The 13,968-nt window shown below is 37.4% G+C and overlaps 1 protein-coding gene across 7 annotated transcripts in view; it reads left to right on the top strand.

Moving 5' to 3' along the window:
• Window positions 1-13,968, top strand: part of tcf4 (transcription factor 4) — a 122,510-nt gene that overhangs the window by 97,557 nt on the left and 10,985 nt on the right. For all 7 annotated transcript variants that reach the window (XM_049738179.1, XM_049738181.2, XM_049738180.1 and 4 more), the window contains 7 exons: window positions 155-260; window positions 525-673; window positions 1,571-1,715; window positions 4,036-4,106; window positions 4,246-4,324; window positions 6,838-6,917; window positions 7,146-7,355. In XM_049738179.1, the coding sequence (XP_049594136.1) occupies window positions 155-260; window positions 525-673; window positions 1,571-1,715; window positions 4,036-4,106; window positions 4,246-4,324; window positions 6,838-6,917; window positions 7,146-7,355 (840 nt within the window). The remainder of the gene's footprint in view (window positions 1-154; window positions 261-524; window positions 674-1,570; window positions 1,716-4,035; window positions 4,107-4,245; window positions 4,325-6,837; window positions 6,918-7,145; window positions 7,356-13,968) is intronic.

Here is a 13,968-nt window from a genome sequence, read left to right as displayed (position 1 = left end):
GTACAAGAGGCATAGGCCCCAGGAAAATGTGTATCATTAAGCCTCCCTCAAGGAACAAGCTATGTCAATCATGTGCCATCACCCAACCGAAAGGACATACTGTTTGTGTGGCGGTGGTTATATCTGAGATGTTTGTGTGTTGTTGTTGTTGCAGGTATACGCTCCATCTGCCAGCACAGCCGACTACAACAGGGATTCACCGGGCTATCCCAACTCCAAACCAACGAGTTCTGGCTTCCCAAGCTCATTCTTTATGCCAGGTATGCTCACTGTAGAAACAAATGTCATATTCTCTTTAATTGAAATGTGCTTAAATTTGCCATCGCCACAGCCATGGAAAATTCCCAAACCATTTTTAAGCGCACATTTACAGAAGACTGCTTTTAAGGTTAAAAGCACTTTGTAAGCCTCAGTTATTTTTTTGTATTTTCCTGTGTATAGTATTTTGGGTATAGATGATTGAACTGACCTGAAATTATAAGAACCCCATAATTATAATCACGTTTTATTTGACTCTTCTTTAGATGGTCACCACAGTGCCGACCACTGGAGCAGCAGTAGCAGCAATATAAGCCAACAGGGTTACCACGGCAGCATGTTGGGAGGGGGGAACTCTGCCCATGGCCCCTCTCAGAGCTCCTCCTACTGCGGGGTTCACCCTCACGACAGACTGGTGAGCCGAGATGTTATTGACATTACAATAGTTGTCGGGATTTTTCCAGACACTAATCTAATCATCACATAGCTTACATTGTATTCAAAACACCCATTAAGCCTAATTTGCACCAAAGACAGTTTGGTTCACTTTGGAATTTTCGTATTCCACATTTTAGCGTATTTCTGTTTGGGTAGTATTTTTCTATCTTTATTGAACAAAGGCACATATTCTAAAAATCTTACACTGCCGAACAAAAAAAAAAAATCACAAAAATAATAATTTGCTCACAAACTTGATTAGTGTGAATTTTCGTCCTAACCTGTTCTGATTAAGTGGATAGATAGGCAGGTTAATCATGCATTATAGTGGATGAATATTTGCTGTGACTGTCGATCCAAATTGGTGGCAAAAGATACATTTTTGTTGTAAATATATCTTAATTTTAAGACTAAATATTGAAATAGAATAATTCTCCATGGGACATCCGATGATCTCTCATGGCACACTGCAGGTACTTGACTGGTCCAATAAAATCAAAAATAGGTCAAGTGAACTGAAGAGAATGTTTCTGCCTGGTGAAAAAAGGAATCTACGAAGGAATATAATTGAAAAAGTTCAGCTTATTATTTCACATGTGTTCTGCATTCATGTTGTCATTTGGTTTTAAACTCAACAAATCAAAGGAACCTTACGTTTGTGGCCCTTCTTCAAAACGGCAAAATAATTTGATTTTTTTTTTTTTTTTTTTTTCTTAACGAAGACAATTTCTCACAAGGCAAGAAAACGTTCAGAACCTACAACTGGTTACTTGCTACATATTTGAAATAACTTCACTTTGCTGTAGAAACTTCATATTTACATGCCTGCTCTATTAATCAAATGAGTTCCTGTCTTGTTGACATGTCTGTGCAGAGCTACCCACCACATTCATCAGCAGACATCAACTCCAGCCTTCCTCCCATGTCCAGCTTCCACCGAGGAGCCGGGAGTGGGGCCAATCACTACAGCACCGCCTCTTGCTCCACCGCTCCCACCAACGGCACAGAAAGCATTATGGGTAAGAGTTAATTGCAACGAGAATGATCCATTATATCTCCATCTTGACATCTACGCACATGCGCTCACACTCGCATGCTCAACATGCCATATTGCTTTGAGTCCAGTAGAACAAATAGGAAAGCAATAAGAAACAGATTTAAAGAAGTTTGTTTTCATGGGAAGACATCTGCAACATTGCAACATTCCAGGAAGTTGTTGCGCGCGAGTATGCGTGCGCACACACACGCACAGCTCAGTGTAAGTAATTTGGAAGGAAACAAGAATAGTATGTACATGTTGTGTGTGTGTGTGTGTGTACGGGAGGAACCTGGCATACCCGAAGAAAATCTACGCATACAACATGCAAATTACACACAGAAAGGCCAGACCGGAATCGAACCCCGCACCTCTGAGCTGTGAGACGGACGTGTGCTGTGTTGCCAATGTAATAAATAATTTGTGTCTAAGACGAAGAAAAAAGGGCTACTAATAGATTTCTGTTTTATACAGTTATTGTGTCTCCCCTGGATTTAAATTGATAAGGCACATGGCCAGCTTAGTGAACGTATTTGTTTGTTAAACATCAGAGTTCTTTCTTGTGTTAGGAACAACTTCTACTTCCCCAAAGGTTTTTTTTGCAGCATTTTTACATAAGCAACAATGAGTTAAGGTACTTTGGAAACTTGAAAATCATTCAACGTTGTCATGTCAAAAGAATTTATTTTATTTTTTGGTGAAATAAATCACGCAGGCAGGAAATAGAATCACATTTCCCTTTTCTCTTTGAAGAGATCAGGTAGGCAGACAGAAAAATGCCATTTTCATCTCCTCCTTTGCGACTCTAATCTCTCATTTATGAAAAACGATTTCCCCTTGCATATGTTCTACATTTTGCATCGTCCAGATCAAAGTTCACGTGTGAGGTTTATGTTGGTAATCTCTCAGATGGTTTACTAGGCCAGTAGTGTGGCACGAGTGAGACAGGCTTTAACCCTGAAACATATGCTGCTTCCTTTTGCTGTTCCCGTCTCACTCTCCGTATATCTTCTCTTAGTCTGTAACCGTGCTGCCAATCTTTTTAATGCGTTTATTTGCCATGAAATGCTCTTTAGTGTATGTTTTTGTGCGTGAGCCTTTATCAAACTTGTGTGTATGAGCGTAAACTTTCCATCTGGGGATCTGCTATCGGCAGATATGAGTTGTGAGCATGTCAAACTCTATCCGCCTGTGTGTGTGTGTTCTTGTGTGTGTTCTTGTGTGTGCGTGTTCTTGTGTGTGTGTTTGTGTGTATGTGTTTTGTGGAAGTTCATCTGGGACATTGAGGTCACATCCTTCCTTTTTGGCATGAGCACACTGAAAGTGTGTGAAACAGATTTAGTAGTACAGTCAATCCTTGCTATTTGTGAGGGTTAGGGACCGAGACCCTCCACCAAGGATTGCCGTTAGTATGGGTTGTGCGTCTCCGGTCGGAGGCCAATCTCAAACGTATCTCAATACTACTAATGACCTGATACTATAAAGATACTACCGATTTGATACGTTACAATTCACCACCTAATCACTATGCGACGTGATTCAGCACCGTTGCATCCTGCACAATGCAATTGAATTCAATTCATTTTGACACTATGACGCAAAGAAAAAAATGTTATTGAAGTCATTGGTTTCATCATATATTCACATAAAAAAAAAATTGTTTTGAAAACACCTGGCTCACAGCCTCTTTTTATCAATTATGGCTGTATGTGTCCCTAAGCCTAATTTTGATGCAGATTTACAAAGATGTCTTTACTTAATTCTAGCACATAATATTTTTGAGATATTTTTATTTTGTTTTTAAGTTTGGCCTTTAAAGCTTTGACATTTCAGAAAATAGTTCCTGGATACTAAACCAAAACGTAAATAATAATAATAATAATAATAATAATAATAATAATAATAATAATAATAATGTGTGAGAAGAAAAAAAAACAAGGGCAAACCAAGAATCAGCACAAAGTAATTAATCTAGAAAAGTCTACTTTGAGGCATATTCAATCCAATTCATCTTTATTTGCATAGTACCTTATCATACAAAATCATAGCTTAGTGTAGTGCAAAAAAAAAAAGTGTTTTTGTGACAAAATTCAATAACTGACCATATACAAATTTATACTCAGTTCTTACAACAGCAACATTTCTGGTTTTGCAGACCTGTTAATTGTAATGTACATACGTATCTTTTTCAGGTAATACAAAGGATGTTGCTAGTTTGAATGCAGTAGCATCCTTATTTGCAAGAATTTATCCTTCACCCTCCCCTGTTCATGTGTGTGTGCGTGTATTTGTATATGCCACAGCTAACCGAGCACAGAGTGGAGCAGCCAGTAGTTCTCAGACAGGAGACGCCTTAGGGAAAGCACTTGCATCGGTAAGTTAAGCACAAAAACACACACAACCTTACAAGAGACCTATTCTGTTGCTCGTTAATCTTATAATATAATTATACACTTAATTAATTATTCTTTACAGGTTTTAAAATCCACTTATCTTTCTTTTTTTGTCTTCAGATCTACTCCCCAGACCACACAAACAACAGCTACTCATCCAATCCCTCAACTCCAGTGGGCTCCCCGCCCACCCTCACAGGTAGACAGACACATGAAGTCTGACATCCATCAATTACACACCAGCGACATCACAACACAAATAACCAGACAAGGGAAAAAACGTGTTTCAGTCTTTATTTTTATATTAGTATTAGAACTCCATTGTAATTGACATGAACTTGTTTAATCATGTTCTATCAGATACAAACAAGATTGGCATCAAATAAAACAATAAGCATATTACCTGTTTGTGTCTTTTCTCTCCCTCGCTTCCTCCTTCTGCTTAAAGTGAAAAATGACTCCTAATAATAGTTGTGTTGAATTTGTCTCTAATTGTCGCACTGACATACATCGTTTTATATTCCTCCTCCGAGCTTTGTGAGAGATAGCTTTAATTACGAGCACCACTTTGACAAATTGTTCACAAACCTACAGGCTCTATGAGCATGAGCTACAGCACACCCTCCCCTCTTACTCCCTCTCTCCCCCTCTTCACTATTATAGCCGGTTGGGCTCCTACTTGCATAACCATAATTGGCGTTTATGATCGTGTCAAAGTCACTCTACTTTTTACAAATTAGAATTGAAACCTATTAGCGCAAACTACATGCAAATTGATATTCAAGGCTAATAATGCTGCAAGGGTGTTTGACAGTGTTGGACTGAAAACAATTTACCCTGGCGTTTAATAGATATTTGTATTTGCACATGAATATACCCAGGTGATTGTATATTAATTAGCATGTGGAAATTAGCATGTGATCTAAATAAAGGCAAAGGGAGAATAAAGAAGAAGGGATACATGGGCTAATGAGATGAATTCAGCGATATAAAGGCAAGACCGAGGTAAAAGACAGGAAACAACTAATCATATAAGAAGCAGTGCTAGTGCTGTACAAGAAATGGATCAAGGCAAATAAAAGAGATTTAAGGAAACATTTAGATTAAAGGGAAGTGAGTTCCACTAAGTAAACTTCAAACCCAATTGTTCCTTTCACTGTAAATTATTAATACACTTGTCTGTCATGCAGCATTTTGAGAGCAAACATGTTTACCTGCCTGTGTGATATCTCATTCTTAGTGTCTTGTTTAGCTCTGTCTGCGTGGTTGTGATACAAAATTCAGAGCTAATTTTCCTGGATTTTCAGCCCATTTTGATATATGGAAAATTGTATGTTTTGTATACTGCTGCAGTAAATATTTAAGACAGAAACTAGTGATGGCCCAGACCCTAACGTTGCAGTGCCAGGAAACCTGCAACTATGAATAAAATGTCATCTCAGGTTATTGAGACAACACCGAGACTCTCTTTTAGCAATAATAAATGAATGATAAGGAATAAGAATTGGAGCAAAATTTAGGACTTCATCCGACATTGCAATGGCAATTTCTGATTTGTGCTTTCCAACTTAAGATGTTTTACCAATTTGTCTACTAGTTAGATGTGTAAGCAACATAAACAATCAATGTAAAAATGGGAAATTAATCAGATACAAACAACCATTGGTTGGGGTTTCCAATCTAGGCTCTACTAGCTTCCTGTGTGAAATTTACATGTCCTTCCCGTGCTTTTATATGTGTTGTCTCCAGGTACTGCAATTTCCTTCCACATTTCATGAACTGGAGACTTTAAATTATCCTTATCAATTCAAATGTTGTTCCTCAGCAATTTAATTGGATTCCCCCCTTCAAATAAATTTGTGGGCTACTTGAACTGAAGAATAATAATCTCACACTCAGTGCTGTGGAAGCTTGCCATCTCTCAAAGGCTCATGTTAATGTAAATTCAACAAGTGTCTCTCATCTCACTCTACCAGCTAATGAGACCTGTTGATTTGGATACAACCTTTTGAAAGTGAAATAATACACAAAATAGATCCACAAAGGGTGTTTGTCTTGCAGAGGACCCATGCTAATCAGACAGACACTTCTGCTGTTTTCACAGACATTTGCATGCTATGACGAGTTGCTTTGTTTTGTCGTTTTTGTCATTCTCTCTTTTATGTTCCAACATCACAAGACCTCTTACGTGTAGAGGTTTTGTTTAGCAAAACCATTCTTTTTTATACATGTCATTCATAATCTACATTGGGGATGGGCATTTGAAGGAATGCCATTAGTTTATTATTAGTTATTTATGATACATATAACTTACCTCTCAATATACATCAATAATCATGTCCAAATATATAAATTGCAATTGCTACCTATAGCTTTTAAATGCAGGATAGTAGAGGATGGCATTAAATCACCGGCAACAGAAACTCGGTGGGTGCAGACGACTTCTGTTTTCGTTGGTTTTCGTCATGCATCTCTTTCAAACTTCATATCAGAGTAAATTGTGTGCCACTATCTCGTGGTCAGAATTGATGAGATTTAGAAGAACATAAGAGGTATTGATTGTAAAAAGATAATAATTATAATAATATCTACAAATCAGCAAATCATTAAGCGGTCATGGACTGACTATATCTGTTATACTCATACCTCATCTGCATTACTTTCAAATTAATGGCATCCTATCCTGAAAATTCCTGTTTCCCTCTCTCTAAGCCGCCAGTTCAGCTGTCTGGTCCAGAAACGGCGGGCAGGGAGCATCGTCGCCAAACTATGAGGCTCCACTGCACTCGCTGGTATGCACACCTTCACAGTAAAACATTTTCACCAATTCCATTTCAGAGAATAGGAAAAGGCTTTAAAAGCCAACAACAGCTTTTTTCCAACTTAAAATTGGTTCAGAAAATCTTACACAGTAAACAAAATATTTTGAGCTGATTTAAGAAGCTTGTTTAGTGTACTTGGCACAAAATTACGATAAATTGTCAGGTTTCTAAACTCGTCTTCCGTTTATGAACCTGCAGCAAAGTCGCATCGAGGACCGTTTGGAGCGTTTGGATGATGCCATCCATGTACTGCGAAGCCATGCTGTAGGCCCATCAACAGCCATGACCAGTGGGCACAGTGACATGCATAACCTTATTGGGGCTGCACACACACACAACGGAGCGATGGGGTCTCTGGGAAGCGGCTATGGGACAGGACTGCTGTCGGGAAACAGACACTCACTCATGGTAGGACCTCATATGTTTTTATATACTGATCATGCATCGGTAATGTGGTGAGCAAATGAAGCTTCATGAAGCAGTTGTGATATCTTTTACTCCTCTAGATGGCACTCTTAGTTCAAAGAATGCCATCTCGAGGAGTCAGAAATATCACAAATGCTTCATGAAGCTTCATTTGTACATAACCAGTCAGTACATAACTAGTTAGTGTGCTGATAGAAAATATGGTTGAGTTTTGGCTTTTATGTCTACTCAAAACAGCTGGGTGACATAAGGGGATGTGGGAGGGTTTGGAACATTACAAAACACCTAAAACACTTTCAGATGTCTGAACATGTTTATTCAGGCTGAGTTTTTATTTTTTTATTTTAGTGCACATTCGTTTCACTGTCATCAAATGAAATGTGCAAACCTCAAACATAAAAACAATTCTAAATATAACAGCGTCCCTCTTATAGTTTCCTTACCGTGGTTAAAAAATAAAACGCTGTTTGTCTGAGTTGGTTCAAAATCTCTACTGTTGATTTGGCTTATACTGATTTTAAATATTACAAATAAATGGAAGTGTCCGGCCTATTCCAAGGAGGTTTGTTTTTCTGAGGTGAGCAGACACAGAATTTGTTGTCAATTTTTTCAACAGCTTTGGCAGACCTACTGATTCTACATTGTAACTTGTGACGTTAGCAACACTCCGCACTGTTCTCGACGGGATAGTTCAGGAGCTTTGTCACAGTCCCACTGGTCTAGGTGGTGGTATTTACTTGGAAGCGTTTTCTCTTAATGAAGAAAACACCTGCTGTAGAGGCGTGCACATGTGCTTGTGTGCGTGTATTTGTGTGTGTCACCCAGACCCCAGTACGACATTCTTGTCACAAACAAACACATTTTCTTGTCACCTCTGTGTTTATTCCAAGTAGTAAGCATATTGCTTCTGTTGCATACATAATATTAAAGAGATGTGTTCAGGTTTAAAATGATGCGGAAGCACAAAGCTCTGGCTTGAGACTCACCCAAACACCTGGTTTTCTCATCACAGATGTTTGTGCATGATAATCTGCCCACAGTGGGTGTGGTTTTGCACGACACGTCATGCATGTTATGTCAGCGCTCGGTGAGTTGCATTGTTAAAGTTGGGACAGGATGCTGCTGTGATTACCTTACTGCTTTTCTTTGGTTCATTAAAACATAATCGCAGGAAGTGCTACTTAATGAAAAGCAAAACAAGTGGAGGTAACATGTTTTTTTTTTTTTAAATATTTGTATATCATTGGATGTAGTATATTTTTTTCAAAATGTGGATCCAAATCTATGGGATAGTTTTCAATGCCTTCTATTTTTCAATACAGGCCTGAGGTTAGGTTGAAATACATTGATTAATTATGTACTATAGGCACCCACTGGACCCAAATATAGTCTGTGATCTTGTTCTTCAAATGTTTTAATCTTGAAGTGCAAATAATTTTTTTGGCACTGATGCCAAATCTGCCCTTGTTTTTTTTTCTAGTACAACACATTTCCATACTACTACTACTGCTACTACTACTTCTACGACTACTACTACTACTACTACGACTACTACTAATGATAATAATAATAATAATAATAATAATAATAATAATAATAATAATATCCTAACAATTATATAGTTATATATTTATTTATATGTATTTATATAACATAGAAACATAACTGAGTGCTGTTTTCCCTCATTGAAAAAAATCATTCCAACATTAAAATAATTATTGTTGTTATTTTGGTGGGTGGCTGGAACGGATTCATTGCATTTCCGTTCGTTTCAATGGAAAAAGATGAGATGACATATGAGAGGTTTGATTTAGGAGCATTGTCACGGAACAAATTTAATTCATATCTCAAGGCACCACTTTATTTAATTTTCTCTCTGTCTCACTCACATATCTCTCCCCCCCCCCCCCCCCCCCCCATCCCCCCCAACACACACACACACACACACACAGCTGCATGTAGTTTGGCCTTGTTTGGGAGAGACGCCTGCAGACTGAGGTCATAACTCTGGGAAAACAGGTGGCAGACGGATGTGGGTGAGAGAGAAGGAGAAAAGAGCAAGGGACTAATACTTTTCCATTAACGCAACTTGGATACATACATGCACAGTATACTACATTTGACATGTACACAACTACTGCATATCCTGTTTTTCAAATAGTCAGTGCGTTGCCATTCTTTTTTAAATGTCATGGACTTGCACACTTGTAAACCAATAAAAGAAAAGTAGTGAGGGCAAAATACAATATTGATGAATACAATATTATTTTTATATGGACAATGTATTGAAATGTGGACAATATTAAGACCACTGTTCTTCCTTCATTACTTTAAATGTGTTCTTAAATGTACTAAAGAAATGGAATCCTGACACATTGTTAAACTGCATGATTGTTACCACATGTGCTCTTATCTCATTGCCCTCGTGAATGGAAGCACATGTGAGATTTTCATAATTAACTTAGCTACATGCCTAGCCAATACCCATAAATGGGCATAATGTGTTCATGTTGTCAGGTCTTGTCGGGCCACATGGACACATAAAGGTGACAAGCTCAAAGGATGATACCAAAATTCTGAAACTTCATAATAAAATACAAATAAAACACTCCACACGACTGCTTTAATTAGACTAACTTAATTGTACATTCTTTTTTGCCGGATATTTTCAACGGCTGTGGCAAAAGGCCAAAGAAAAAGCAAAACCAGTATTCCTTTGCTCAAAGTCTTGAGATCCGCTTGAGGTTCCTGACAATCACAAGTCTTGCAGTGTTAGAAGAACTATTCTATTTTCACTCTATTGGGCCTGTAAATAATTATTAATTATATTATTAATTATTATTAATTATATTATTAATTATACCAAAGCAAGCCAGCAAGGGTTGCCCATATACTTTTAGCCAAGCAGCCATGAATGAAGCAGCCTGGTGCAATTTAACTGTACACGGTGAGGTATGTTCAGTAATTGTACTCCCAAATAAAATGCCAATAATAATGTCTTCATCAAAAGTACAACTGTGCTTTTTCTTGGGTCTTCTTTCTACTTTCTAACATTCTCTTAATGATTTAAACCATATTTACAGAAATACTTTGATAGGACATTGTAAATATACATCTCTGTGGTATTGTAATATTGCCATTTCAGTGACTCACCTTTTTGTATTTGTATGTAATGAATATTTATAAACAAAAGAAGGTGTGGGTCATTTGAAATTGTTTTATCTTATAGTCTTTGAGATCCATTATACAAATTAACTTCAACACAGCCTTTATAATTGTGTAACATGGGTTTAACTCTGAACAAATGCGCAAACAACTGAACACTGAGAAAGAAAGGGTTGTAAGAAAAGATATAAGATTATATTTTTATTATATTTTTTAACAAAAGCAACTTATCCAACATGTAATATTCAGAAATATATTTACATACAATGAGTTCCAATAGGCAACTAATTGTTTATGTAACGCATTTTTTTTTGTTTTGTTTCGCTTTTTTCCACAAATGACATATACTTTGTATGACCTAAATATCCAAATGACATAAACGGAAAATGTCCCAGCCCTTTTCTTCCCTGAGTTTGGGTATGCATGGGTGTGTATGAGTGTCTCTATGCGTCTGTGTGTCTATGCGTGCAGGTGCTTTCCTTCAGTTTACAACGTTGCACAGAGGACATATTGTTCTACAGTTTCTATGTGTATAGAGAGTAACAAAAAAAAAAAGAATGTGGTGTGGCTCTATCTATCTGTTTAACATTGTGGTATTTATCATAGATGCTACTAAAATTTCCCTTTTTTCCCTTTTTTTTTTTTCCAAATAAAACATCAACCGCCATGCCACTTTTGTCTGCACTGGTTAACTGCTCAAATATCCTTTTCTGCGTTTTGCCTGGGTTTTCCTGTAAACCTTTTACTTTTATTCAGTAAAAATACTAGGGGAATTGTTGAAATTCCTTTGGTCAACAAAGGGAAAGTTGGGAATTATTTTAAAAAATGAAAATGATATTTGTTTGAATATATTTTTGACGTATGTTTGACGACAATTAAGTGACATTTTTAAACTGCAAAATGGTTGAGCCTGCATCATTAGCACCTTAGCTGTTTTCAGCACATCATTTGTGCAATCACTTACTGGTAATTGCTAACAAAAAAAAAAGTTTGAATGATACCTGTTTCATTGTAGTGCATGAGCAGGCTTATCATTTGTATAATCAGATGTCTTTCTTGAAACTGATGTGGTTTGAGGGTGTGGCTCCAATTCATGGCAACAGTGCACGCCTCTCAAGCAGCAGATCAGTTTGTGTAATTTATTTATATTTCTCACTGCCGTCTGTCTCCTCATCTTCCCTTCCTCGTTGAACTAAATTAAGGAAGAGAGAAGGAAGGCTTGTTAAAATATAAAAGCATCCCATTAAAAATGTACGCCACCCTCTCTTTCTCCTCACTGCTGCCATTTTACATTTGGGGATCCAGGCAATGATGAAAGACAGTGATTGGGGAAAGAAAAGACAACAAGAAGGATGAATGGCAAATTACATGGAAGGAAGCATGCAAATGTATGGATGGACAGATGGAAGACAATATACGCAAACAGTGACAGATACTCATCATGGCCGACATTTTGTGCTACTAAACATTTTGTGCATGCAGCGAGGGAACATCGGCATGTGGTTGGCAAGACTAGGTTGTTAGCCAGCGGGATTAACAAACAGACAGAGGGATTTGTTTTTCACCACAATTTTATTCACAATTGGGTTGCAATGCAAGACATGCACTAACCTCTTTAAAAATCTGCATGCCAATATGTCATTAGATCCTTATTAATATCAAAAACCTTTTTATTATTTGTTCAATATGTTTGATTAGATTTTAGAATCTAGCTATCTGCCAAGCTACTACTGCAACTGATTTGCTTGATGCCCCGGGTGGTCGAAATAGCAAAAAATATTCATGTTAATATTATCATTATTTAAAAATGCCCCCCAAAATGGTCTTATTTTCTCCTTCACCACTCCATTCTTCACGCTCAGTGGCTGGTTTGCCCAATGAGCCAAGTCTGCCCTTGAGATAACATCTGCAACAGCCCCTTAGGCCTAAACTGCTGGCCACTAAATTAGTCACACTAAATGAATATGTTTTAGGGAATTTTAGCAATTAAGCTAGCCTACATATTTATTTTATAAGGGCATGGCTATATTATTATTATTATTATTATTATTATTATTATTATTATTATTATTATTATTATTATTATTATTATTATTATTAAGTGTCACCATTGGCCTTAGGCTTTAGGTCACCCGATCTTACCCACTCCCCCCCGCATGAAAATAAGTGCTCATCCACTACAGTAGGTGGCAGTGGCGCTCTCAGGGAATAAAGGCAAAGTTATTTCACGTTTTTATTATGTTTATAATTTATTAAGGTTACAATGATATGCAAAAACATACCTAAAACAATTAGACAAATGATAGTATTTAGAGTCTTGATGGAAAGTTGAGACGATGCAAAATATTTTCCCATATATATTGGTGGTTATTTTATTTTAATTTTTCATGTGGTTGGTGGCACAATGTCCTAGTGTCCTCTGTTTGCTACCCGCCACCGTAGCCTGTCTAATTTTATGAGAACAAGATTATACATCTGTGACATTGAGAAGGGGCCACCTCCATGCATTACAGTACTGTACATCGTGCTTTATGAATCCTAACAATGGTTTTGCTGATCTGCTCAAAATACAACAAAGATCTTTAAAAGTATAGGATGTAAGACCTTCTTAAGGATGCCGACAAAGCTGGCATCATAGACACATGTACACAGGCACGGGCACACTTAAAGAGGGCCCATCTCGTGCCAAAACTGTGAATCCCCGCTGGAAGCTGCTTGGTGCCCTGGGAATTTGAAATCCCACAATCAAACATATGGGCATTAAGATAATTGTCAGTTGTTGTGTTGTAGTGTGCGTGCGTGTCCGACAGATGGATAGGATTCAGTCAAGCACACGTGCACACACACTTATACACATACACACATTCATATTCATTCACACAATTGCACCCCACTCACTATATGCCCCTGAAAAACACCAAGGAACAAAAAGAGACCACACACAAGTCGAAAACACACATGTCCTCCTGACAGGCAGATTTGATGGGACAGTGACACACGCTGCCCTTTTTAGTTTGGGCTATTAGAAAGGTAGATCATGCCCCCAACAGGCCAATGACAGAATTACAAGAATTTGAAATTATAGAAGCAGGTTTTTAGCATTTTCCAAAACGGTTAGTTTTGAAACACATACAAGAAAATACATATAGGGGGGTACACCTAAACTAATGTTATTTCAGTCATAGTGGAATGAACTGAGACAAAGAAAAATCATGAGGATTATTTATTCATGCTAAATTCGCAGTGTTAAACAAGAGATGTTGAATGATTCTACTCAGTTTTATTTCCATTTTATGGCATAGTTACAAAACAGAAATGTCTTCTGATAGGAAATCTAAGTTTAAGGTTTTTTTTGTTTTTGTTTTTAATCTTCTTTTAATCTTCCTTACCTTGTCTGGCATTTTAACGGACAGCAAAAGAATTTCATTGT

Source organism: Syngnathus scovelli, chromosome 13, assembly GCF_024217435.2.
Source record: "Syngnathus scovelli strain Florida chromosome 13, RoL_Ssco_1.2, whole genome shotgun sequence".
Taxonomy (NCBI): domain Eukaryota; kingdom Metazoa; phylum Chordata; class Actinopteri; order Syngnathiformes; family Syngnathidae; genus Syngnathus; species Syngnathus scovelli.
Note: the sequence above shows the minus strand (reverse complement) of the source record. Positions and strands in the feature narration are given on the sequence as shown.